This window comes from Dendrobates tinctorius, unplaced genomic scaffold, assembly GCF_039654945.1.
Source record: "Dendrobates tinctorius isolate UK_male_01 unplaced genomic scaffold, ASM3965494v1 ptg000296l, whole genome shotgun sequence".
In the NCBI taxonomy this organism is placed as follows: domain Eukaryota; kingdom Metazoa; phylum Chordata; class Amphibia; order Anura; family Dendrobatidae; genus Dendrobates; species Dendrobates tinctorius.
The window spans coordinates 947,262-974,192 of record NW_027361963.1 but is presented as its reverse complement, the minus strand read 5'-3'; the positions used below and the strand labels follow the sequence as shown (position 1 = coordinate 974,192).

The 26,931-nt window shown below is 45.2% G+C and overlaps 1 protein-coding gene across 1 annotated transcript in view; it reads right to left on the bottom strand.

Annotated features, from left to right (window-relative positions):
* LOC141073060 (uncharacterized) overlaps positions 1-26,931 on the bottom strand; it is a 206,809-nt gene that overhangs the window by 138,239 nt on the left and 41,639 nt on the right. Inside the window, exons 7-9 of the mRNA XM_073560377.1 lie at positions 20,265-20,362; positions 20,027-20,144; positions 17,212-18,629 (exon numbers count right to left, since the gene is read on the bottom strand). Coding sequence (XP_073416478.1) covers positions 17,212-18,629; positions 20,027-20,144; positions 20,265-20,362 — 1,634 coding nt within the window. The remainder of the gene's footprint in view (positions 1-17,211; positions 18,630-20,026; positions 20,145-20,264; positions 20,363-26,931) is intronic.

Here is a 26,931-nt window from a genome sequence, read left to right as displayed (position 1 = left end):
AGCTCTGCCTGGTTTCTTGTCTTGTCTTCCCTTTCTGCTTCGTGTGCTCCTTGCATGCGCCTGGCCTTCCTAGCCTCCTGTTTGTGCCTCAGCTGTGCCCGCCCTAGCCGTGCCCGCCTGCTTGTGCCTCAGCCGTGCTCGTCTGTCAGTGACAGCTGTGTCACCTGCCATGCCTCAGTCGGGTTCGCTGGAGTCTTGCCCGTCTGTCAATGCCGCAGCCCGATCAGCTAGCCAGTGCCCCAGCCGTGACCTCTGTGCTCCCTTGCACTTCACGCTGTTTCTGCACTGTGCTCTGCGTGCTCTCTAAAGCACGCGCAGGCCCTCGCCTGCCCATGGCATACCTCCCCGTGCTTCTGTAAAAGTACGCGCAGGCTTTGCCATGTCCCCTGTCGTGCCCTCCTGCATGCACAGACCCTAACCCTGTCCTGGAACCCTGACCCTGGTGTGCCTCTCTGCACGTGCAGGACTCTGCCTCACCTGACCCTGGTGTGCCTCTCTGCACGCGCAGGACTCTGCCTCGCCTGACCCTGGCATGCCTCTTTGCATGCGCAGGTCTCTGCTTTGTTACCTTGTGCCTTGGCGTGTACACACACACTCTGTCTTACCTTGTGCTTTGGCGTGTCTCTACACACGCACCCTGTCTCGTTTGGTGAACCCTGGCTTGTCCCCTACACATGCACCTTGCCTTGCACCTAGCCTTGAACCCTGGCATGTCCCCTACACACACATAGCCTTGCACCTAGCCTTGGACCTTGGCGTGTTCCCTAACACGCACCATGCCTGGATATCTGACGTGCCTCCTTGCCAGAACCCTGGTTTGCCTGCCGGATGCCCGGAACCTGCCGATCGCTGCCAGAGATCGTAAGATGGCTGACTGCGGCCTGATGTCTGGAGCTGATGTCCGCAGCCTGATGCCTTGATCATGTCGATCGTTGCCAGCGGTCCGGAGTCCGATGCCATTGTGCCTTTACCTGTACCTAGGTGTGCCATCTGGCACGTACTATGCTATGGACCTTGGCGTGCCCATGCGCGCACCTTGCATGTTTTGCTTGTTTTCATGTTTGCACTGAATGTGATCCTGAAGATCTTAATGAAGATACCTTGCACTTACCTCTTGTCTTGTCTTGTTTCCTGCCTGTCCCTGGTCGTCAGACACTCCCGTAGTGTCCCCCTGAGCCGGCCGTCTGGTCCCAGCAGTCGTGGTGGCTCACCCCCTTGGTCTTGCTCCTGACACTCCCTGTACAGGGGGTGGGTTCTCACTAGGTCAGCTCGCCCTAGGTGGGTGGGTGCCACGGCCCAGAGGGTCCACTCGAAAAAGGAAAATGGGCTCAGCGGAAGCTGAGTCCGTCACACTTTCCTGGAGGAAGATCTGGCTAGTCCCGTGTTTGAGACTCTTAAATGAGGCTCCACAGACTTTATTTGCATTTTCATATTTCCCAGGGAGCATTGCACCTAGGATTTCACTGATTGAGCGCCTTTGCCGGCTGCCGCAGTGTTTTCTTTGTGCTTTGGTCTCCCTGAGGTCAGTGATTGTTTTGTGATCCCGATCTCCAATGGGAGATCATCTCGTGAGCATGCCCAGTAGAGCGACTGGAGGACTTAGCCTCTGGAGTGGCTCGCTGCTGAGTAGCCTGCATTGCTATTGTTGGCCCAGAGGTGGCAGCAACAGCGAGACCCACAGAGCTGGTCTGAGCAGAGCGTCTGGGACGCCGGGATTGCTGTGCAGGCTCTTGAGCGGTCAGTGGAGAATGGGAGACTGCTGAATGCAAGGCTCTGGATTCCTGCTGTGCAGTTGCAGGAACTCGACGCCTCACATGTACAGGCAGGGGATGTTCAGGGTGTCATTGTCTGGGTACCGCTCACGAAGGCACACCTCACTGCACACCGCTTGGAACCGCAATGACAGCCATCTTTGCAGTCCAATAAATTCACTCCTTTGTACATTCTGTTAGGAGCACGGGACCCCTGTTAAAGGGTCGGTTCATCCTGCTTGTGATGCCAAAAATGGAACACCCCCTCAGGGCTGTGGGTTACTCGGTACTGGGCAGGTTTTGCTCTGTTCTCAGAATATGCCAGAGTGCTGATATAGTGGGTGAAGTCTAGTGACTTCAGGGTTTTTTTGCTATCAGAAGGGTTGGACATTTTTTGCAGGGTTTTTTGGCGTGATTGCAGACAGTATCTTTCCTTTCCTGTCCTTTCTAGTTAGTGTGCATCGTTTGCTCAGCCTATTTTCCTGCCTGTGTTTGTGTTTTCATCTTGTTTCACCGTCAATACATGTGTAGGGGCTGTCTATTCCTTTGGGGTCTGCTCTGGGGCAGTTTAGACTTCCCTTTTCTTGCTTTAGGCTTAATTCAGTCCTCCGGCTGTGAAGAGGCATCTAGAATCATCGTAGGTACGCTCCACGGCTACTTCTATGTTGTGAGCTCATTTTCTCATTCACCTTTGATGTCCGATGAACTCCCTCTGCTGGTGAAAGGAGGTGGTGAAACTGATTTGGATGGGAGAAACCTGTCACCTGAACAGGTGGATTGCGATTGGACATCCGGAATCTCTGAGTGGATATAAGGCAGCCGACGCCCTGTAGGGTTGCTGGTGATTTCTCTGCTCTGAGCTCTGGCCTCCAGTTCAGTTCCTGTCTTCTAAAGCTAAGTTTTGCTCTGTTATTGTTCTATGAGATTTTGTCTGATTTGCTTAGTTTTGTGTTCTGGCAGCCCCGGCTTCAGAATATATTGGAGTGCTGATATAGGGATTTTGAAGTCTAGTGACTTCAGGGCCGTTTTTCCTATCAGACTTGTTGGGAAATTTTTGGTAGGGTTTTGCGGATTGCAGCCAGCATCTTTTCTGTCCTTTCCTATCTAGTTAGTTGGGCCCCATCGTTTGCTCTGCCTGTCTTTCTGTCTGTGTTTGTGTTTTCATCTGTTTTCACCAACAATACATGTTGGGGGCTGTCTATTGCTTTGGGTCTGCTCTGGGGAAGTTTAGATTTCCCCTTTCTTTCTTTAGGCTTATTTAGTTCTCCGGCTGTGAAGAGGTGTCTAGGACCACCGTAGGAATGCTCCACGGCTACTGTTAGTTGTTGTGAATAGGATCAGGGGTCTGCAATCCGCTAGCTACCAACCTCTCCGGTTTTCTGGACTTAGCTTGCATTTTTGTTTTTTCCTCCTCCGGTGACTCATTCATAACAGAATCACCAGCCATACCGCAGACTCTAGGGTACTCAATAGCAGGAAAGAATTGTAAAAAAGAAAAAAAGGGTCAGAATTTTTTTTTTTTAATGTTTATTTTTTCTTCTTTTTCTCTGGGGCCGTAGGAGGAATTTTTTCTTAATGGAGATTAAGCAATTGTCTGATCGTGTGGAGCAGCTCGCTGCTGAAGTGCGGGGAATTTCCGCCTATCTTGCTCATTCACATGCTGCTGAACCAAAGATTCATACTCCTGATGTGTTTTTTGGGGATCGGTCTAAATTTTTGAATTTTAAGAATAATTGTAAATTATTTCTTGCCTTGAAGCCTAACTCGTCAGGGAGCTCCGCACAGCAGGTTAAAATTGTCATCTCCTTGCTGCGCGGCGATCCCCAGGATTGGGCGTTTTCTTTGACACCTGATGATCCTATTCTAACTAATGTGGACGCATTTTTTCAAGCCTTGGGGTTGTTGTATGATGAACCTAATGGTATTGATCAAGCTGAAAAAGCCCTGTTGACATTGAGCCAGGGTCAGGATTCTGCGGAGTTGTACTGTCAAAAATTCCAAAAGTGGGCGGTCCTTACTACCTGGAATAATGGTGCCTTGGCAGCTCTCTTTCGGAAGGGTTTGTCAGAAACCGTGAAAGATACTATGGTGGGATTTACTGTTCCCTCTGGTCTTGACGATTCTATGTCATTGGCCATTCAGGTTGATCAGCGTTTACATGAACGTAAAATTACACGAGAAATGTTGCCACCTGTTGAACAAATGTCTGAACCTATGCAATGTGATAGAGTTTTGTCTAGGGCGCAATGTCAGGAGTTCAGAAGGCGTAATAAGCTGTGTTTTTTCTGTGGAGATGCCTCTCACAATATTTCTGTCTGCCCTAAACGAGAGAAACGTTTTGCACACACATTTGCTGTGGGTGGTGTACAACCTAAATTTCTTCTAGCAATTACTCTGATCTGCTCCCTGTCCATATTTTCCGCTAAGGCTTTTGTGGATTTAGGAGCGGCTCTGAACCTGATGGACTTGGATTTTGCTAAACGATGTGGGTTTCCTATGACACCTCTGTGGACGCCTATCCCTTTGAGGGGTATTGATGCTGCTCCTTAGGCGAAGAATAAACCTCAGTTTTGGACCCAGGTGGCAATGCGGGTCGCCCCAGACCATCAAGAAAATTGCAGATTTTTGGTGTTGCATAATTTGCATGATACCATTGTTCTGGGGTTTCCCTGGTTGCAAATCCATAATCCAGTTTTGGATTGGAAATCTGTGTCTGTGGTGAGTTGGGGTTGTCAGTGTGCTCTTAGTGACACTCCTGTTTTCTCCACCTCTCCCCAGTCGCATGATGTTCCTGACTATTTGGCTGATTTTTATGATGTATTTAGTGGGAATAAGCCTGCGTCTTTGCCTCCTCATAGGAGTTATGACTGTGCAATTGAGCTGAGCCCTGGGTGTAAATTTCCCAAGGGTCGACTTTTCAATTTATCTGTACCCGAGCATGAGGCTATACGATCTTATATTAAGGAGTCGTTGGAGAAGGATCATATTAGACCATCCTCTTCACCCTTGGGTGCTGGGTTTTTTTTCGTGGCCAAGAAAGATGGTTCATTAAGGCCTTGTATTGACTATCGTTCCCTCAACAAAATTACAGTTAAATATCAGTATCCGTTACCCCTGATTTCTGATCTATTCTCCAGAGTTTAAGGTGCTTGCTGGTTTACCAAGCTTGACCTCAGGGGGGTGTATAATCTTATTCGCATTAAGCATGGGGATGAATGGAAGATGGCGTTTAATACTCCGGAGGGACATTTTGAGTACCTGGTGAAGCCTTTTGGGCTCACTAATGCCCCTTCTGTCTTCCAGTGCTTCATGAATTATATTTTCCGGGACTTTGTGGATACATTTTTGATCATCTATCTGGATGATATTTTGATCTTTTCCAGGGATTGGGACTCTCATGTGGAACATGTTCGGACTGTGTTCCGGATTTTGAGGGAGAATTCCCTGTATGTTAAGGGGTCGAAATGCCTTTTTGGTGTGCAGAGGATTTCATTTTTGGGATTTATTTTGTCTCCGTCGACTATTGAAATGGACCCAGCCAAGGTACAGGCCATTTATGATTGGGTTCAGCCCACTTCTTTGAAGGCCCTCCAGAAGTTTTTGGGTTTTGCTAATTTTTATCGTAAATTTATAGCTAATTTTTCTGGTATTGCCAAACCATTGACTGATTTGACTAAGAAGGGTGCTGATGTGCTGAATTGGTCTCCAGAGGCTGTTTCTTCCTTTCAGGGGCTGAAGCAGAGGTTAACTTCTGCTCCGGTTTTGCGGCAACCTGATGTCTCACTCCCATTTCAGGTAGAGGTGGACGCTTCTGAGATTGGTGTAGGAGCTGTTTTGTCCCAAAAAGATCCGGTAAAATCTAAAATGAATCCCTGTGCTTTCTTTCCCCGAAAGTTCTCCCCATCTGAACGCAACTATGATGTGGGGAATCGGGAACTGTTAGCCATGAAATGGGCATTTGAGGAGTGGAGACATTGGCTGAAGGGAGCTAGACATCAAGTCGTGGTCCTCACTGACCACAAGAATTTGATTTACCTTGAGTCGGCCAAACGTTTGAATTCTAGACAGGCTAGGTGGGCCTTGTTTTTCACACGTTTTGATTTTGTGGTCTCTTTTCTTCCGGGCACTAAGAATGTCAAGGCAGACGCCCTCTCTAGGAGTTTCTTTGCTGATTCTCCTATTGTGACCAAGCCTGCTACCATCTTAGGTGAGGGGGTAGTTCTTTCTGCCATCTCACCCGATTTGAGACGTGGTCTGGAAGATTTTCAGGAGGACAAACCTGAGCATTGTCCCATTGGAAAATTGTATGTTCCTGACCAGTGGAGGAAGAGTGTAATGTCTGAAGTTCATTGCTCCGCATTGGCTGGTCATCCAGGTATTTTTGGTACTAGAGATTTGCTGAGTCGGTCTTTTTGGTGGCCCACCTTATCTCATGATGTCAGGAATTTTGTGCAGTCCTGTGGGACTTGCTCCCGGTCTAAACCTTGCTCTCGCTCTAGTGGGTTATTGATGCCTTTGCCGGTGCCCAGGAGGCCATGGACCCATATTTCAATGGATTTTATCTCTGATCTGCCTGTCTCTCATAGAATGACTGTTATCTGGGTGATTTGTGATAGGTTCTCTAAGGCTAGTTTCACACTTGCTTTTTTTTGCAGCGCGTTTTTCCCGCAAAAAAACGCATTGAAAAAACGCATACAAAAGCATACAACTGCTGCGTTTTTTTCAAGCATTTTTATGAGCATGCATGAAAAAAACGCAGCGTTTTTATGCGTTTTTAGTGCGTTTTTACCGCGTTTGCATTTTTTTCCAACATTAGGTGGCCCCTCACACTAACCCAAACCATGACTTTACTAACCCTAACCCTGACCCTAACCCTGACCCTGACCCTAACCCTTAACCAAATCATACTTAACCCTAACCCAAACCCTAAACCCTAACTAACCCTAACCCTAACCCTAACCCTGACCCTGACCCTAACCCTAACCCTAACCCTAACCCTAACCCTGACCCTAACCCTAACCCTGACCCCAACCCTTAACCAAACCATACTTAACCCTAATCCTGACCCTAACCCTGACCCTAACCCTTAACAAAACCATACTTAACCCTTACCCTGACCCTAACCCTAACCCTAACCCTGACCCTAACCCTAACCCTGACCCTAACCCTTAACCAAACCATACTTAACCCTAATCCTGACCCTAACCCTGACCCTAACCCTTAACAAAACCATACTTAACCCTTACCCTGACCCTAACCCTAACCCAAACCCTGACCCTAACCCTAACCCTAACCCTTAACCAAACCATACTTAACCCTAATCCTGACCCTAACCCTGACCCTAACCCTTAACAAAACCATACTTAACCCTAACCCTGACCCTAACCCTAACCCTGACCCTGACCCTAACCCTTAACCAAACCATACTTAACCGTAACCCTAACCCTGACCCTAACCCTTAACCAAACCATACTTAACCCTAACCCTGACCCAAACCCCAACCCTAACCCTGACCCTAACCCTAACCCTAAACCCCCTTAACTAACCCTAACTCTAACCCAAACCCCTAAATTCCATGGTTAAAAAAAAAAACGCATATGCAAAAAAACGCATACATGAGCATGCCAGTGCGCACATATGCGCATCCATAGGCTATAATGGCCATTTTTAGCGCAAAACGTGCGCATATGTGCGCATGCGCTTTTTTGCAGGGCCAAAAAATGCAACATGCTGCGTCTGGAAAATACAAACGCACACCCCAAAAAAACGCAGCGCATGAAAATCGCATACATGCGCTTACAAGCGCGCAGGTATGCGCACCCATGTTAAATATAGGGGGAAAAACGCATGCGCACATATGCGTTTTTTTCCAGCGCTAAAAAACGCAAATGTGAAACCAGCCTAAGATGGTCCATCTTGTACCACTCCCTAAGTTGCCATCTTCCTCAGAGTTGGTGCCCTTGTTTTTGCAACAGGTGGTTCGCTTACATGGGATTCCTGAGAACATTGTATCTGACAGGAGTTCAGTTTGTCTCTAGATTTTGGAGGACTTTTTGTTCCAAGCTGGGAATTCAGTTGTCCTTCTCCTCCGTGTTTCACCCTCAGACCAATGGGCAGACGGAGAGAACAAACCAGACTTTGGAGTCTTATTTGAGATGTTTTATCTCTGCTGATCAGGATGATTGGGTCTCATTTTTGCCCTTGGCCGAATTTACTTTAAATAATCGAGCTAGTTCTGCCACTTTGATGTCACCTTTTTTTTGTAGCTTTGGGTTTCATCCTCGATTCTCTTCAGGGCAGGTGGAGTCTTCTGCCTGCCCAGGTGTTGACACTGTGGTGGAGAGAATGCACCAGATTTGGGACCAAGTGGTGGATAAGTTGTCTCTCTCCCAGGAAAAGGCCCAGCGGTTTTCCAACCGACATAGGACCATTGGTCCCCGGTTTAAGGTGGGTGATATGGTTTGGTTGTCTTCAAAGAATATCTCTATGAAGGTGGCTTCTCCAAAGTTTAAACCTAGATTTATTGGACCTTACAAGATTTTGGAGATTCTTAATCCGGTCTCTTTTCGATTGGCTCTTCCTGTTACATTTAAGATCCATAACGTGTTTCATAAGTCTCTGTTGAAGAGGTTTGTTGAGCCAGTAGTTCCTGTGGTGGCACCTCCTGACCCTGTATTGGTTGAAGGTAATGTGGAATATGAGGTTGAGAAGATACTGGATTCTCGTCTGACTAGGCGGAGACTCCAGTATTTGGTTAAGTGGAAGGGTTATGGCCAGGAGGATAATTCTTGGGTCTCTGCATTTGATATTCATGCTGAAAGATTGGTTCGTGCTTTTCATTGGGCCCATCCTGATCGGCCTTGGTGGCGTGGATGAGGGTTCGGTGACCCCTCCTCAGGGGGGAGGTACTGTTGTGAGCTCATTTTCTCGTTCACCTTTGATGTCCGATGAACTCCCTCTGCTGGTGAAAGGAGGTGGTGAAACCGATTTGGATGGGAGAAACCTGTCACCTGAACAGGTGGATTGCGATTGGACATCCGGAATCTCTGAGTGGATATAAGGCAGCCGACGCCCTGTAGGGTTGCTGGTGATTTCTCTGCTCTGAGCTCTGGCCTCCAGTTCAGTTCCTGTCTTCTAAAGCTAAGTTTTGCTCTGTTATTGTTCCATGAGAGTTTGTCTGATTTGCTTAGTTTTGTGTTCTGCCAGCCCCGTCTGGGGCTCTGCTGAATTTCCATTTTTGTCCCTGAACGGTTAAATCTCTTTTGCTCTGTCTTCAGAATATATTAGAGTGCTGATATAGGGATTTTGAAGCCTAGTGACTTTAGGGCCGTTTTTCCTATCAGACTTGTTGGGAAATTTTTGGTAGGGTTTTTGCGGATTGCAGCCAGCATCTTTTCTGTCCTTTGCTATCTAGTTAGTTGGGCCCCATCATTTGCTCTGCCTGTCTTTCTGTCTGTTTTTGTGTTTTCATCTGTTTTCACCGACAATACATTTTGGGGGCTGTCTATTGCTTTGGGGTCTGCTCTGGGGCAGTTTAGATTTCCCCTTTCTTTCTTTAGGCTTATTTAGTTCACCGGCTGTGAAGAGGCATCTAGGACCACCGTAGGAACGTTCCACGGCTACTGTTAGTTGTTGTGAATAGGATCAGGGGTCTGCAATCCTCTAGCAAACCTCTCCGGTAGGTTTTCTGGACTTAGCTTGCATTTTTGTTTTTTCCTCCTCCGGTGACTCATTCATAACACTTCTAGTTGTTGTGGTTAGGATCAGGGGTCTGCAATCCGCTTAGTTACCAACCTCGCTGGTTTTCTGTGACTTAGCTTGGTTTTGTTTTCTTCCTCGGTGAACCAATCATAACAGAATCACAGCCATACCGCAGACTCTAGGGTACTCAAAAGCAGGAAAGAATTGTTTAAAAAAAAAAGTGTCAGAATTTTTTTTTTTATATGTATTTTTTCCTCTTTTTCTCTGGGGCCATAGGATTTTTTCTTTAATGGAGATAAAGCAATTGTCTGATCGTGTGGAGCAGCTTGCTGATGAAGTGTGGGGAATTTCTGCCTATCTCGCTCAGTCACCTGCTGCTGAACCAAAAATCCCTTCTCCTGATGGGTTTTCTGGGGATCGGTCTAAATTTTTGAATTTTAAGAATAATTGTAAATTATTTCTTGCCATGAAGCCTAACTCATCGGGGAGCTCTGTGCAGCAGGTTAAAATTGTCATCTCCTTGCTGTGCGGCAATCCCCAGAATTGGGCTTTTTCTTTGACACCTGAAAATCCTATTCTCACTAATGTGGATGCATTTTTTCAAGCCTTGGGGTTGTTGTATGATGAACCTAATGCCATTGATCAGGCTGAGAAAGCCCTATTGGTATTGAACCAGGGTCAGGATTCTGCAGAGTTATACTGTCAAAAATTCCAAAAGTGGGTGGTCCTTACTACATGGAGTGATGGTGCATTGGCAGTTCTCTTTCAGAAGGGTTTATCAGAGACCGTAAAAGATGTTATGGTGGGATTTCCTGCTCCCTCTGGTCTTGATGTCATTAGCCATTCAAGTTGATCGGTGTTTACGTGAACGTAAAACTACACGAGAGGCGTTGCCATCTTTTGAACAAATTTCTGAACCTATGCAATGTGATAGGGTTTTGTCTAGGGCACAACGTCAGGAGTTTAGAAGGCATAATAAGCTGTGTTTTTTCTGTGGAGATGCCTCTCATACTATTTCTGTCTGCCCTAAACGAGAGAAACGTTTTGCACACACATTTGCTGTGGGCAGTGTACAACCTAAGTTTCTTTTGGCAATTACTCTGATCTGCTCCTTATCCACATTTTCCGCTAAGGCTTTTGTAGATTCAAGAGCAGCTTTGAATCTGATGGATTTGGACTTTGCTAAACGTTGTGGTTTCCCCATGATACCTCTGCGGATGCCTATTCCTTTGAGGGGTATTGATGCTACTCCTTTGGTGGAGAATAAACCTCAGTTTTGGACCCAGGTGATAATGCAGGTCGCCCCAGACCACCAAGAAAATTGGAAATTTTTGGTGCTGCGCAATCTGCATGATACTATTGTTCTGGGTTTTCCCTGGCTGCAAACTCATAATCCAGTTTTGGATAGGAAATCTGTGTCTGTGGTGACTTGGGGTTGTCAGTGTGTCCTTAGGGACACTCCTGTTTTCTCCACCTCTCCTCAGTCTCATGATATTCCTGACTATTTGGCTGATTTTTCTGATGTATTTAGTGAGAGTAAGTCTGCGTTTTTGCCTCCTCATAGGAGTTATGACTGTGCAATTGAGTTGATGCCTGGGTGTAAATTTCCCAAGGGGCGGCTTTTCAACTTATCAGTACCCAAACATGATGCTATGCGATCCTATAATGAGTCGTTGGAGAAGGGTCATATTAGACCATCCTCTTCACCCTTAGGTGCTGGGTTTTTTTGTGGCCAAGAAAGATGGTTTATAAGGCCTTGTATTGACTATCGTTCCCTTTAGAAAATGACGGTTAAATATCAGTACCCGTTACCCCTGATTTCTGATTTATTCTCCAGAGTTAAAAGTGCCTGCTGGTTTACTAAGCTTGACCTCAGGGGGACGTATAATCTTATTCGCATCAAGCACGGGGATGAATGGAAGACGGCGTTTAATACTCCGGAGGGACATTTTGAGTACCTGGTGATGCCTTTTTGGCTCTCTAATGCCCCTTCTGTCTTCCAGTCCTTTATGAATGATATTTTCCGTGACTTTGTGGATAAGTTTTTGATCATCTATCTGGATGATATTTTGATCTTTTCCAGTGATTGGGATTCTCATGTGGAACATGTCCGGACTATGTTCCGGATTTTGAGGGAGAATTCCCTGTATGTTAAGGGATCGAAATGCCTCTTTGGTGTACAGAGGATTTCATTTTTGGGATTTATTTTGTCTCCGTCGACTATTGAAATGGACCCGGCCAAGGTACAGGCCATTTATGATTGGGTTCAGCCCACTTCTTTGAAGGCCCTCCAGAAGTTTTTGGGTTTTTCTAATTTCTATCATAAATTTATAGGTAATTTTTTCTGGTATTGTCAAACCACTGACTGATCTGACCAAGAAGGGCGCTGATGTGCTGAATTGGTCTCCAGAGGCTGTCTCGGCATTTCAGAAGCTTAAGCAGAGATTCACTTCTGCTCCGGTTTTACGGCAACCTGATGTCTCACTTCCATTTCAGGTGGAGGTAGACGCTTCTGAGATTGGTGCAGGAGCTGTTTTGTCCCAAAAAGATCCTGTGACTTCTAAAATGAATCCCTGTGCCTTCTTTTCTCGCAAGTTCTCCCCATCTGAATGCAACTATAACGTGGGGAATCGGGAATTGTTGGCCATGAAATGAGCATTTGAAGAGTGGAGACATTGGTTGGAGGGAGCTAGACATCAAGTTGTGGTTCTCACCGACCACAAGAATTTGATTTATCTTGAGTCGGCCAAATGCTTGAATCCTAGACAGGCTAGGTGGGCCTTGTTTTTCACGCATTTTAATTTTGTGGTCTCTTTTCTTCCTGGCACTAAGAATGTTAAGGCTGACGCCCTTTCTAGGAGTTTCTTTGCTGATTCTCCTATTGTGACCGAGCCTACTACCATCTTAGGTGAGGGGGTAGTTCTTTCTGCCATCTCGCCCGATTTGAGACGCGCCCTGGAGGAATTTCAGGAGGATAAACCTGAGCGTTGTCCTATGGGAAAATTGTATGTTCCTGACCAGTGGAGGAAGAGAGTGATGTCTGAAGTTCATTGCTCCGCATTGGCTGGTCATCCAGGTATTTTTGGTACTAGAGATTTGGTGAGTTGGTCTTTTTCGGGCCTGCCTTATCTCGTGATGTCAGGAATTTTGTGCAGTCTTGTGGGACTTTTTCTCGGTCTAAACCCTGTTCTCGTTCTAGTGGGTTGTTGATGCCCCTGCCGGTGCCCAAGAGGCCATGGACCCATATCACAATGGATTTTATTTCTGATCTTCCGGTCTCTCAGAGGATGACTGTTATCTGGGTGATTTGTGATAGATTTTCTTAGATGGTCCATCTTGTACCACTTCCAAAGTTGCCATCTTCCTCAGAGCTGGTGCCCTTGTTTTTACAACAGGTGGTTCGGTTGCATGGGATTCCTGAGAACATTGTGTCGGACAGAGGAGTCCAATTTGTTTCCAGATTCTGGAAAGCCTTTTGTTCCAATTTGGGAATTCAGTTATCTTTCTCCGCTGCGTTTCATCCTCAGACCAATGGGCAGACTGAGAGAACAAACCAGACTTTAGAGTCCTATTTGAGATGTTTTATATCTGCTGATCAGGATGACTGGGTCTCATTTTTGCCCATGGCAGAATTTGCGCTAAACAATAGAGCTAGTTCTGCCACTTTGATGTCGCCCTTTTTCTGTAACTTTGGGTTTAATCCTCGATTTTTTTCAGGGCAAGTGGAATCTTCAGCCTGCCCAGGTGTGGCACTGTGGTAGAGAGAATGCAGCAGATTTGGAACCAAGTGGTGGATTAGTTGTCCCTCTCTCAGGAAAAGGCCCAGCGGTTTTCCAACCAGCATAGGACCATTGGTCCCCGGTTTAAAGTGGGTGATATGGTTTGGTTGTTGTCAAAGAATATCTCTATGAAGGTTGCGTCTTCAAAGTTCAATCCAAGATTTATTGGACCTTATAAGATTTTGGAGATTCTTAATCCTGTTTCTTTTCGACTGGCTCTTCCAGTTACATTTAAAATCCATAACGTGTTTAATAAATCTCTGTTGAAGAGGTTTGTTGAGCCAGTAGTTCCTATGGCGGCACCTCCTGACCCTGTATTGTGGAATATGAGGTAGAGAAAATATTGGATTCTCGTTTGGTTAGACGGAGACTCCAGTATTTGGTCAAATGGAAGGGTTATGGCCAGGAGGATAATTCTTGGGTCTCTGCCTCTGACATTCATGCCGATAGATTGGTTTGTGCTTTTCACTGGGCCCATCCTGATCGGCCTGGTGGCGTGGATGAGGGTTCGGTGACCCCTCCTCAAGGGGGGGTACTGTTGTGAACTAATTTTCTGGTCTGCCTCTGGTTTCTGATGAAGGAGCTGGTTGTGTTAACAGGAGTTGTGAGTTCTCTTTCTGGGCTCCCTCTGCTGGTGGCAGGAGGTAATGAAGATGATCTAATTAACAGAGACCTGCCACCTGATAATGAGGACGAGGATTGGACATCTGGAGTCTCAAACTGGATTTAAGACAGCCGACTCCCTTTTCCCATGATGGTGATTTTTTTCCTGCCTCCTGAGGTTCTAGTTTCCAGTTCAGTTACTGCCTTCTCAAGCTAAGTGTTTTCTGCTATTGTTCACACTTGATTTGGTTTGGTCTATTCAGTTTTTGTGTGTTTAGCCAGCCCCGGCTGGGGCTGTGCTGAATTTCCATTCTTATGTCACTGAATGCGCCAGTTTGCTTTTTGTCCCTTATTAGGTTGGCTTCTTTTTGCTCTTCTCAGAATATGCCAGAGTGCTGATATAGTGGGTGAAGTCTAGTGACTTCAGGGTTTTTTTGCTATCAGAAGTGTTGGACCTTTCTTTGCAGGGTTTTTTGGCGTGATTGCAGACAGTATCTTTCCTTTCCTGTCCTTTCTAGTTAGTGTGGGCCCCATCGTTTGCTCAGCTTATTTTCCTGCCGGTGTTTGTGTTTTCATCTTGTTTCACCGTCAATACATGTGTAGGGGCTGTCTATTCCTTTGGGGTCTGCTCTGGAGCAGTTTAGATTTCCCCTTTTCTTGCTTTAGGCATATTTAGTCCCCCGGCTGTGATGAGGCGTCTAGAATCATCGTAGGTATGCTCCACGGCTACTTCTAGTTGTTGTGGTTAGGATCAGGGGTCTGCAATCCGCTTAGTTACCAACCTCTCTGGTTTTCTGTGACTTAGCTTGGTTTTGTTTTCCTCCTCGGTGACCCAATCATAACAGTATGCCTTTCCTGGCTGTCTCACTGTGCTGATTTCCTCCCTCCTGTCCAGCACCTTCACAATGTCCCAAGTCAGCAAACTCAAATCTTGTTGGGAATAACCTCTAGGTCCCTGGATCCTATGTGTCTGCTTTTTCAGCGAATTGTGTATTTGGCTGCAGCACTTTCAATGCTCACAGGCTCTGGTTGATCTAGCTGAGTCCATTGTTCACTCGACTAGTTATAGGGCCAGTCACTAAACTGCGACCGATCCCTCCACCCGACGTCAGCTGGCGTGGAATGAGCCCCAAGGACAGTATGGTCACTGATCCATCTAGGATCCCTTCCCTCTTCAGGGAGCTTCCTTTAGTCTTTTCCTTTCCAGCAGCTCCTCTGACCAGTAGCTGCTTCACACACATCCTTCCACTTCCTCCCCTCCGGGCAGACTCCCCACTAAAACTCTCTTCTCCCGCTCTCATTCCACTAACTCCACCCACCTCCTAACACCCAGACAGGGTTGAGATCATCCTCCCATAGGGTCCATCTAGATGCCCTGCTGCTATAGGGTGTGTGCTGGGTGCAGGTGTCAGAGTCCTGTGAGGTGCCTCCACCTTACCTGGAGAGTGGGATACCACACCTCTGGGTGAGGTGCAGTATCTCTGTGGCGACTGGACTCCCCTGGGGTGCCACACATCCACTCACAATTAAGCCCCCGTTACACACTGCGATATCGCTAGCAATATCGCTGTAAAGTCACCGATTTTGTGACGTTGCAGCGATATTGCTAGCGATATCGCTTCATGTGATACCTCCGACCGGCTCCCCCGCTGGTTATTGCTGATCGCGCGAGGAGCTGCTGGACCATTCCTCGTCGGCCACTTCCTGCGGCGCTTCCTGCTGTGATGAGCGACGCGTGGAGCCGGGCGGGAGGACGCAGGATCGCCGCGTCTGACAGGTAAGTAGCGATCCCCGACCCCAGCGATGTCGCTAGTGAGATCTGCCTGTGTGGCAGCTCACTAGCGACCACCTAGCGATGCACCAGCGATCCTGACCTCGTCATATCGCTGGTCGGGATCGCTGGTGTCGCTAGGTGTAACGGTACCCTTAGTTTCACACATCTTATCACTTCATTTTAATATCTAGATTATGTGTAATTAGATTGGCTATTTACATATTTACACACAGCACTTATTGTCTCCACTTTTTCTTTTTTCATTTTCTTCACCTTTCATACTCACATCGATTGCTTCACTATCTTTATTCATGTTTACACATCATTCTTATTTTTTCACATCAGCATATTTACTCAAACATAATCATCATTCTACAGTTTCATGTCACTATCAACACAGCATTACTTTATGTACTTATCCCCAATGAGCATGCGCTGTTCGCCTGACCTCAGCCCTTTGGGAACACGGAACCAGTGACCGCATTGCGCATGCTCCGTCTCTCTGACGGAGATTATGGTCTTGTATTTCAACCGCCAAGGACGGGAAGGACTATCGGGAGTGCCGGGTCAACAGCGCATGCGCCGATAATACGTGATTTTCTTTAGTAACTATGGTCACATGATTTGCAATTACTACATGCCCACCACCTCTAAGGTAATTGGACAAGTCTGATATAAATAGCCTGGCGAATCCCTCCCCCAACACACGCCTCCCAAGGAAGACTAATGAAACGTGCGTTGGGGTGACGGGGACACCAAGGTTACCAATAATTTAACTCTCTAAGTGCTTTAGTTTTACTACCCTCTTCTATTTTCTGTATAATTCGTCTCACTATGATTCAATTCATTTGTTATAATGGTTGTGTGCAGTGACTCATCATGAGTACGCTATGATTTTGCACTTACTTTATTTACTATGCTCTTGCCACAACAGGACCTCTCAATGGTCTTATTACTGAGCTACATTTAGTTTAGGATGCTTTCAACTGAAGAGATACTGAAGTTTTTTATGATCTATTTTGAATTCCATTGCACTAAGCTCTTTATATCAGCACCTTGATTATCATTGATCATTAGTTATCACACTTAATATTGTTGCTTTCTTAATCTCTGTATCTAATTGTGGATCAATTGTTCAATTTTTGTCCATCTTAAGCACTACATGCAACCTTGGCCCCTATATATTCAAACATAGCAGACTTTTGATTCTATCTCATTTTTAAAAAAATCATACAATAAAGGTATATATTTTATTTGGATTATACTCAGTTAGTGGTGGTTCATTCTTTTCCCTCCACATTTTGAAAGTTACTGTATATTAACCTATCTTACAGGTTTTCATTACAAAAATGTTCCATGAAACTCAGTGTTGGCAACATTTTAGAAATTGTTCTTGTGTTCAATGAGATATTAAAATCTTACCAATCAAAGTGGGTGTACTCATTTATGCTGAGCAATGTTTATTAACATTTATAAAACACAGAACATAATTACATTTTCTTTCCTGCATGCCTTCTCTCCTGTTTTACAAGACATGATTTATGTATGAAAGATTTCCACCATTCTGAACATGCTTCTATGTGTGACTTTTCTCATGGCTCACAAGACTTGATTTTTTTGTGTAGCATTTCTCACAGCGTGAACATGAATACGGCTTCTCTCCTGTGTGAATTCTCTGATGTTTAATAAGATTCCTTTTATTTGTAAAGCATTTACCACATTCTGAACAGGAGTATGGCTTCTCTCCTGTATGAATTCTCTGATGTGTAATAAGACTCCCTTTACCTGTAAAGCATTTTCCACATTCTGAACATGAATACGGCTTCTCTCCTGTATGAATTCTGTGATGTTTGATAAGACTCCCTTTAAACGAGAAAGACTTCCCACATACTGAACATGAATACTGCTTCTCTCCTGTATGAATTCTCTGATGTGTATTAAGAGTCGCTTTAACCGTGAAAGACTTCCCACATTCCGAACATGAAAATGGTTTTTCTCCTGTGTGAAATCTCTTATGTGTAGCAAGATATGACTTATATAAAAAACATTTCCCACATTCTGAACATGAATACGGCTTCTCTCCTGTGTGAATTCTCTGATGTGTAACAAGATTCTCTTTCGCTGTGAAGGATTTTCCGCATTCTGAACATGAAAATGGCTTTTGTCCAGTGTGAATTCTCTCATGCCTAACAAATTTTGCTTTATGTGTAAAGCATTTCCCACATTCTGAACAGGAGTATGGAATGTCACCTGTATGAATTTTCTGATGTTTACTAAGATTCCCTTTATCTGTGAAGGACTTCTCACATTCCGAACATGAAAATGGCTTTTCTCCTGTGTGAGTTCTCTGATGTGCAACAAATTTTGATTTAAATGTAAAGCATTTCCCACATTCTGAACAGGAGTATGGAGTCTCTCCTGTATGAATTTTTTTATGTGTAATAAGATTCCATTTATTTCTGAAGGACATCTCACATTCCAAACATGAAAATGGCTTTTCTCCTGTGTGAAATCTCTGATGTATAACAAATTTTGTTTTATGTGTAAAGCATTTCCCACATTCTGAACAGGAGTATGGAATGTCACCTGTATGAATTTTCTGATGTTTACTAAGATTCCCTTTATCTGTGAAGGACTTCTCACATTCCGAACATGAAAATGGCTTTTCTCCTGTGTGTATTCTCTGATGTGAAACAAATTTTGATTTAAATGTAAAGCATTTCCCACATTCTGAACAGCAGTATCTCTTTTTTCCTTTTTGTTTTCTTTGAACTAAAAAATCTGAGATTGTAGTAAGTTGCTTGTCACACTGAAATCTTGTATCCACTTTGTCACCTGGAATTGAGGTAACAATGTGAGATTGCTCAGGAGAGGGTTCCTCATGATTAGGAGGATTATAGGAAAGTGAAGTGCTGTGAAGTCCAGGAGCTCCATGAAGGGTAATGAGGTTTTCTCCATTAGAGCGCTTCCTGATATCTTCTTTACAATTTAGTGATAACCAGTTGTTCTCATAAGGATTTCCTATAAGGATGAAAGATAGATTGGATGTGAACTTTTTCGACAACACAAAAGGGATTTCTAATTTTTTTTTATGGAGCTCACAATGAAAACCCTCGTAAGTACCGGTAATAAGGAAGACAACTACATGCCATAACATTAACACGATGACGGGTAAAATGAATAACACTTATAAACTGGTGACATTGGCCCAAGTCAGGGGTGGCAGAGATTAGACAGCAATAGACAGTTCTTAAAAGAAACCTGTCATCAGGAATTACCCCACTAATGTACCACCAGTGCCATTTCACTCTCTCAAGCTTCCTATCATGCCCTTAGTGTAGAAAAGTGTCCATTCAATTAAAAATGGAGCTTTAATATTTCAGTACCGTATGCAAATGAGATCGACTAATCACAAAAGTGGCCGTACATCCAGGACCAGTCAATCTCCAGCCACTGTAATCACGTCCTCAGTTTGCCTAACTCCAGTCCTCAAGACCCACCAACAGAATATGGGCACAGGACTATGTGATGGAGGATATGTATGATGGTTATATGGGCAGGAGGATATGTATGATGGGTATATGGGCACGGGACAATGGGATGGCCGATATGTATGATGGGTATATGGGCACGGGACTAAGGGATTCATCAGGGGAACAGAGATGAGAGAATAGTGGGTATTCATAGATCCTGCAGTAGCAGGAGCCCGGTGTGATATGCGTGGTCAGCCATAACATAACCCTATGTAGTGGAAAGGTAGATATACACATAGGGTTATGTTCCCCTGATGAATCCCTTCAACCAGGGAAGAAAACTATTCATATACATATAGTGGGGTATCAGTAGCAGATCATATTTGGGTACTGTCCTTGTAAGGACGAGAGCTATGCAGGGGCACGACAGGGAGTGAGTTTCCCCCCTTCTATACATATATATTACTGCTCTGGCCATACGGGATCTGGCTACTAACAGAACTCTATGGATGGATAAGATCAAACCATCTTTTTAATGAGCACTGGTTCAGCATGAGCATTTTATGTGAAATGTGTATTTCATGTTTTTTTATTTGGGGTTGAATTACTTTTATAATGAATTAATAAAGCTTATATTCTAGATTGTTCATAAGGAGACTCCAAACTAATTTCTGACGAGACCTGAGGGTATTAATAGTGTTAACTGTAATTGAAACACTATAGCGGCATTTTGCTTCCAAAATCATTAAAAAGAGATATGAAGGCGGCCCCGTTATTCATTGGTGCACCGCCAGACTCTGTACAGGAGCAGTCGCGCCATCACCGGACACTTCTGTAGTGAACAGTGAATAAAGCTTCACTGCACTGGAGACTTCACACGATATCACACACCGGTCATCATTGTCAAACGCCAATCATTATCACAGACTAGACATTATTACACACCTGTGGAAACATCTACTAGAATCTCCTCCTTCCCGTCACTCACACACGGCTGATCCTTCCTCGTCATCGCTTCTTCATCTGTCTCATCCTTCACGTTATTCTTAGTCGGATCTTCCTCCTGATATATCAGATGTAACAATCAGCGCAATACAAGAAACCACCAAAATCTGACACCTATGACCTCGCTCAGAAATGTCCCCCCATATACAGATCCGGTACAGGGCTCAGCCCCGTCTACCTGATGTTCCTCCGGGATGTTGTGATTCTCCTCTGGGCAGTCCTGGGGATACAGAGGACGGGGACATCTCTCTGGTGGATTTCTTTCCATGAGTCCATCTGTAGGAAACACACAGTGATGGAATACAGTGGCATGTTAACCCCTTCACCCCGAAGCCTGTTATCACCTTCCTGACCAGGCCAATTTTTACAATTTTGACCACTGTCACTTTATGAGGTCACAACTCTAGAACGCTTCAATGGATCCCACTGATTCTGAGAATGTTTTCTCGTGACATATTGTACTTTATGATAGTGGTAAAATTTCTTTGATATGACTTGCGCTTATTTGTTAAAAAAAAAAAAGATTTATCAAATTTTGAACATTTCGCAACTTTCAAACTTTTAATTTTTATGCCCTTAAATCAGAGTCATAGCACACAAAATAGTTAATAAATAACATTTCCCACATAACAAAACCTACAAAATTTCCCACATGTCAACTTTGCATCTCCACAATTTTGGATACATAATTTTTTTTGTTAGGAAGTTATAAGGGTTAAAATTTGACCAGCGATTTTTCATCTTTACAACAAAATTTGCAAAACCATTTTTTAAGGGACCACAACACATTTGAAGTGACTTTGAGGGGTCTATATGACAGAAAATACCCATAAATGACACTATTCTAAAAACTGCACCCCTGAAGGTACTCAAAACCACATTCAAGAAGTTTATTAACCCTTCAGGTGCTTCACAGGAATTTTTGAAATATGGAAGAAAAGAAATAAACATTTACTTTTCTTTCACAAAAATTTCCATGTAGACTCTAATTTTTTTTTTTACTTCCGCAGGGGTAACAGGACAAGATGGAACATACATTTTGTTGTGCAATTTCACCTGAGCATGCCGATACTCGATATGAGGGGGAAATCTACTGTTTGGGCACACGGCAGTGCTCAGAAGGGAAGGAGCGCCATTTCACTTTGTGAATGTAAAATTTGCTGGCATAAATAGCATTCGCCATGTTGCGTTTGGAGAGCCCCTGATGTGCCTAAACAGTGGCAACCCCCCACAAGTGACACCATTTTGGAAACTAGACCCCTTAGGAAACTCATATAGATGTGTATTGAGCACCTTTAACAACCAGGTTCTTCACAGAAATTTATAACGTTTATCACGTTTTTTCCAGATAAATCTTTTTTAGCTCCGGATTTTGCATTTTGATAAGGGTAACAGATGAAATTGCACCATACAATTTGTTGTGCAACTTCTCCTGAGTACACCGATACCCCACATGTGGGGGAATACTACTGTCTGGGCGCACATCAGGGCTTGGAAGAGAAGGAGCGCCATTTGACTTTTTGAGTGTAAAATTTACTGGAATAATTAGCGAATGCCATGTAGTGTTTGGAGAGCCCCTGATGCGCCTAAACAGTGGAAAACCCCCTCAAGTGACCACATTTTAGAAATTATAACCCTTTGGGAATTTATCTACGGATGTAGTGACGATTTTGACTCCATGGGTGTTTTCCAAAAACACGTAGCAGTGGATGTTTCTGAGTGAAAACTGCAAATTGCCATTGTAGTGTCCTGTACATTATGCCCAGCTCGTGCTTCTGTAAAAACATGCACCTGTAAATCAGGCGGGCTCTCATCACTACAGAAACGCCAAACATGTTGGGACTAAATGTTGTTTAAGGACACTGGGATTCAGAAGGGAGGGGGGGTTGTCATGATCCAGACTGGGTTTTGAGTCCTGTCTTCCCCTTTTCCCGGTCTGGTCATGTCAGGGATTAACTTTCTCAGCCTCAGTCTGGTTTCAGGTTTGCTATTTATATCCACTGTATCATGAAGGAGGTATCAGTTACAGTTTCTGCCTGCGGGGTGTGTAGCTGACTCTGCTTGCCCTGATTTGTCCTGCTGTTTTTGATAACTGTACCCGTGTCTGTTTATTCCCTCTTCCCGTCTCGACTCTGTTCCCCTTTCGTGTGCGATTCCCTGGTTTTGACTTGGCTTGGACCCTGACCTGCTGTTTGTCTCCTGTCTTTGGCATAACTGCTCCTGTCGAGTACTGACCCATTTGGCTTGTTTCTGACTCTGTGCTTGTTTATTCCTTTGGTACTGTGCTACAGACTAACATCGTCCCGGCTTGTCTGACTACTCTGTTGCCACTGGGTGGTGGCCTCGCTGCTGCACTGCAGGTTTGCTCTTGCTATGTGCTGTCCTCCCTCCACTCCAATGCCAACTAGTGGAGCGTGCATCTACCTGCAAAGCAGCAGCGTGATATTATAACTGACCAGAGTTTTTTCTTTGCTCCTTTCTATGGCTCCGCTCTGTACCTTGGCAGATCAGATGTCTAGTTTGACGCAGATGATGCAGGATCTGTCTGGAACATAGGGCTCCTTACCACGTCTCATAACCTACTGCAGAGGGAGCTTTCTGAGATGGTTAAATCTTTTCAGGGTTCTATTTCCCAATCTGTCTCTAAGCACTCTGATACTGTTTATGTTTTGCTGCACTCTCCTGAACCTACACAGTCAGTCTCCCTGATACCTTCTCCAGAGAAAAGAAGTTCCGTATGTTTAGGAGATGAGAGTCAGTGGGTGTGGGTAATTATTTCCTTACTTTGTTTGGGAGGGACCTCAATCATGGGCTTTCTCTTTACCTGCTACTGCCCCAGAATGTGTGTCTGTGGATAGGTTCTTAAGGCCTTAGGACTTATTTTTGACGAACTTGACCGGGTCAGGGTGGCAGAGGACACAATGATGGGTCTCTTTCAGGGTAAGCTCTCAGCCAAATGGCATTATTCAGAGTTCCAATGATGGTCCACTAAGGTGTCCTGGAACAACTCTGCACTAAGGTGTCAGTTCAGGAGGGCTGTCGGATCACCTGAAGGATGCTCTGGCTCTCCATCCACCACCCAGCTCCTTGAAGGAAGCCATGACTCAGGCTATGCGTATGGACCAGAGGCTGCGAGAGAGGAGTGGTAATGCAGCGAGAGCTTCCTTTGCTTCCTGCTAATCCTGTTGTTATGCCACCAACCTCAAGGAGGAGAGGAGATGGCGATGTGAAGGAAAATTGTGTTTCTACTGTGGAAATCCCAGACATTGGAAAAAGGACTGCCTATCCTGCCAACCGACTAACAAGCAGCCAAGTCTGGGTGACTGTCGAGGAGGTCACCCAGACTTTCAGGTACCTTTTTTCATCATTTCATAAGAAATTATTGGAAGTGGAACTTTGTTGTGGGAATTGCTTTACGTCCACTTCTGCCTTCGTGGACTGCGGTTCGTCCATGAACTTTATTGACTCTAACTTGGTGACCAAGTGTAAGTTAGGGACAGTTAGATTTGAGACTCCCATTCATATTGTGGCCAATGACAAAACACTGCTGGCTAAGAATGTTATTAAATTTGTTTCGGAGGAGTTTCTCCACAAGGTAAGTTCCTTGCATTAGGAACATATTTCATGTTTTTTTCTGGACAATCTTCCTGCAGGACTGGTGTTGGGATTCCCTTGGTTACAGTTACACAATCCTGTGATAGACTGGGAATCTCAAGATATTGTTAAATGGGGTCCTAATTGTGTTAAAGGTTGTCTTGCTACTGTACTTGTGTCATCTGTTAATCTGGAGGGTTTTCAGGAGTACCTGAAGGATTTTGAGGATGTTTTTTCCGAAAAGGAGGCCGAGGTCTTACCACCACACCGCCCTTTTGATTGTACTATCAATCTAATTCCGGGTGCTAAATTGCCTAATTCCCGTCTGTTCAACCTCTCCAGCCCGGGGCGAACGACTATGAAGGAGTATATCTCTGAAAGCCTACATAAAGGTCACAACTGTCCCTCTGTCTCTCCAGTGGCAGCTGGATTTTTTTTTGTAAAAAAAAAAAAAGATGGTGGTTTGCGCCTGTGCCTCAATTTCCGGGAATTAAATAAGATCACAGTGAGAAATACTTATCCCCTCCCGCTCATCCCTGATCTGTACAACCGATTATTTGGGGCCAAGTGATTTTCTAATTTGGACCTCAGGGGTGTGTATGACCTTATCTGTATTCGGGAGGGGGGTGAGTGGAAAATGGCAATTCTCACCTCTGAGGGTTTGAGAATTTGGTTATGCCCTTTGGTCTCACTAATGCGTCAGCCATTTTTCAGAATTTTATTAATCATGTATTTTCTGATTTCATTGGGCGCTTTATGGTGGTTTACTTAGATGATATCCTTGTATTTTTATCTGACAAGAACACATGGGTCATCTACATGCAGTTCTCCAGGGGATACGGGAGAACGCTTTTTACTAAACTCGAAAAATGTTCATTTTTCGTCCAAGAGCTGTCCTTATCGTTCATCCTGTCTGCCAAGGGGTTTTGTATGGACCCTGGGAAGGTACGGGCCATTGTGGATTGGGTACAACCCAGAGACCTGAAGGGTCTTCAGCGTTTTTTTGGGTTTGCCTATTATTACAGGAAATTCATTAAGGGGTTTTCGCAGGTGGTCAAGCCCTTCACAATTTCATTTTTTCATCACTTTTCGACCTGGTTCCAAGAATGTCAAGGCTGATGCCTTATCTCGTAGCTTGGATCCGATATCACCTCCCGAACCCCCTTCCTCCATTCTTCAGCATAGGGTGGTCGTGGCAGCAATGTCCTCAGAATTGGAGTGGGAGATTTGTGAGGCTCAGTCTCTTGCTCCTCCATCATTGCCTGATAACAAGCTCTTTGTCCCAGTTCAGGGTGCTCAAGGAGTTCCACGATTCTGCTCTTAGTGGGCATCCTGGAATCTCGGCCACTCAAAGAGCTATTGCTAGGCTGTTTTGGTGATCCTCTCTGGCCTCCCATGTTGCCGTGTGCGGTTGCATGGTGTGTCTTTGAGTGTGGTTTCTGATAGAGGGGTACAATTTGTGTCCAAATTCTGGAGGGCTATTTGTAAAAGGTTAGGTATTAGTTTGGCCTTCTCCTCAGCCTACCATCCCGAAATCAACGGTCAAAGAGGACCAATCAGTCTCTGGAACAAATTTTGCAGTGTCTTGCCACGTCCCCGCAGGATGATTGATGCTCTTTATTTCCAGTGGCGGAGTTTGCATTTAATAATCGGATCAGTCAGTCCACTGGCACATCTCTGTTCTTTTATAACTACGGATTTCACCTCCATTTTGGTGAATTTTCTAGGCAGAGTGTCCAGGGGCTGATTTGGCTATTCAGCGGTATGGTGAGGTATGGAGGGATGTCCAGAGGTATATTGGGGAGACTGAGGGCAAACAAACATTATGCTTACAAGCGACGGTCTTCAGGGCTGGAATTTTTAGTAGGAGATAAGGTGTGGTTGTCTACCAAGAACACACGGTTGAAGGTTCCTTCTGTTAAGCTGGGTCCCAAGTTTATTGGCCCTTTACAAGATCATGGAGGTTGTCAACCCAGTTGCCTTTTGCTTGTGCCTTCCTTCGTCACTTTGGATCCCCAAAGTGTTCCATAAGTCCCTCCTGAAGTCATCTGTATCCTTCCTCTGTTGGGTCTCCATCTCTTCCGCCACCTGTCTCTGTGGATGGTCAGACTGAGTATGAAGTGGAATGGATTGTGGATTCTCGCATGTTTAGCCGCTCAATTTTACTTGGTTCATTCAAGGGGTTACGGTCCTGAGGAGCGATCTTGGGTCCTGGTGCGATGCGTCCATGCAGATCGATTGGTTCGGGCATTTTATTCATGTGATCCTGGGAAACCTGGGGGTCCGGTAGCCCCCCCTTGAGAGGAGGGTAGTGTCATTGTCATGACCCCAGTGCAGGTTTTTGAGCTGCACGTCAGGGGTTAATGTCTGGAGCTCAGTGCAGGTTTTGACCTGCACACCTGGGGTTAATGATTGTGGCCTCTCTTTGGTACTGGGAGAGCTTCTTAAACCCCTGGGAAGCTCCAATCCCTGTCAGTTATACTTTTGCCTTTGGCCGAGTGTGGTGACCTCTGTGTGCCTGTTCGTTGTTATAGCTTGTTTATATGGTTCTGTTCCCCGTTTTGAGTTTGCCTGTTGATTCTGTACTGCGCTACCCTCTCTGTGTAAGACTCATTGCCTGTGATCTGACTACTCTCTGCTCGCCCCTCTTGTACCTTGCCGCTATAACTGTGTATGACTCATTGGCTACGTCCTGACTATCCTCCGTCTATGCCCCTTGGTAACTTTGCCTCGCAGTTACCCTGCTTGGAGTTCTCTTGCAGCTCCTAGCTCTCTGGAGTTTAGGCCACGCCCCTAGCAGTCACGTGCTTCAAGTCATGCTGTTCTGAAGTACGCATCTACTCGGCTGCTCCCCGCTCCACAGGTATCTTTGAGCACAGTTCGCTTTACTCTGGACATGCGCACTGGCTCAGTGAGCAAATTCAGTGCGGTGTTCCTGACATTATAACTGACCCTTGAATTTTTTCTCTCTCCTCACTTCTGCAGCATGGATCCAATGTGTGCTTTATCTGAGCAGGTGAAATGCTTGACTCAGTCGCTGCAGAAGCTTAGTTTGGAACACCAAGCTTTGGCCCAGTCCCAACGGCGGGTTGAGGACTCAGTTCAGGGGGTACTTTCCGCAGGCTTTCAGCAGGTGGGGAATAGAGATGTCATTTTAGTCCCACCCGAATCCCCGGTTAAATTGCCAGATACGTTTTCTGGTAACAAAGATGAATTCAGAGCATTTAAGGAGGGCTGTAAGCTCTTTTTCT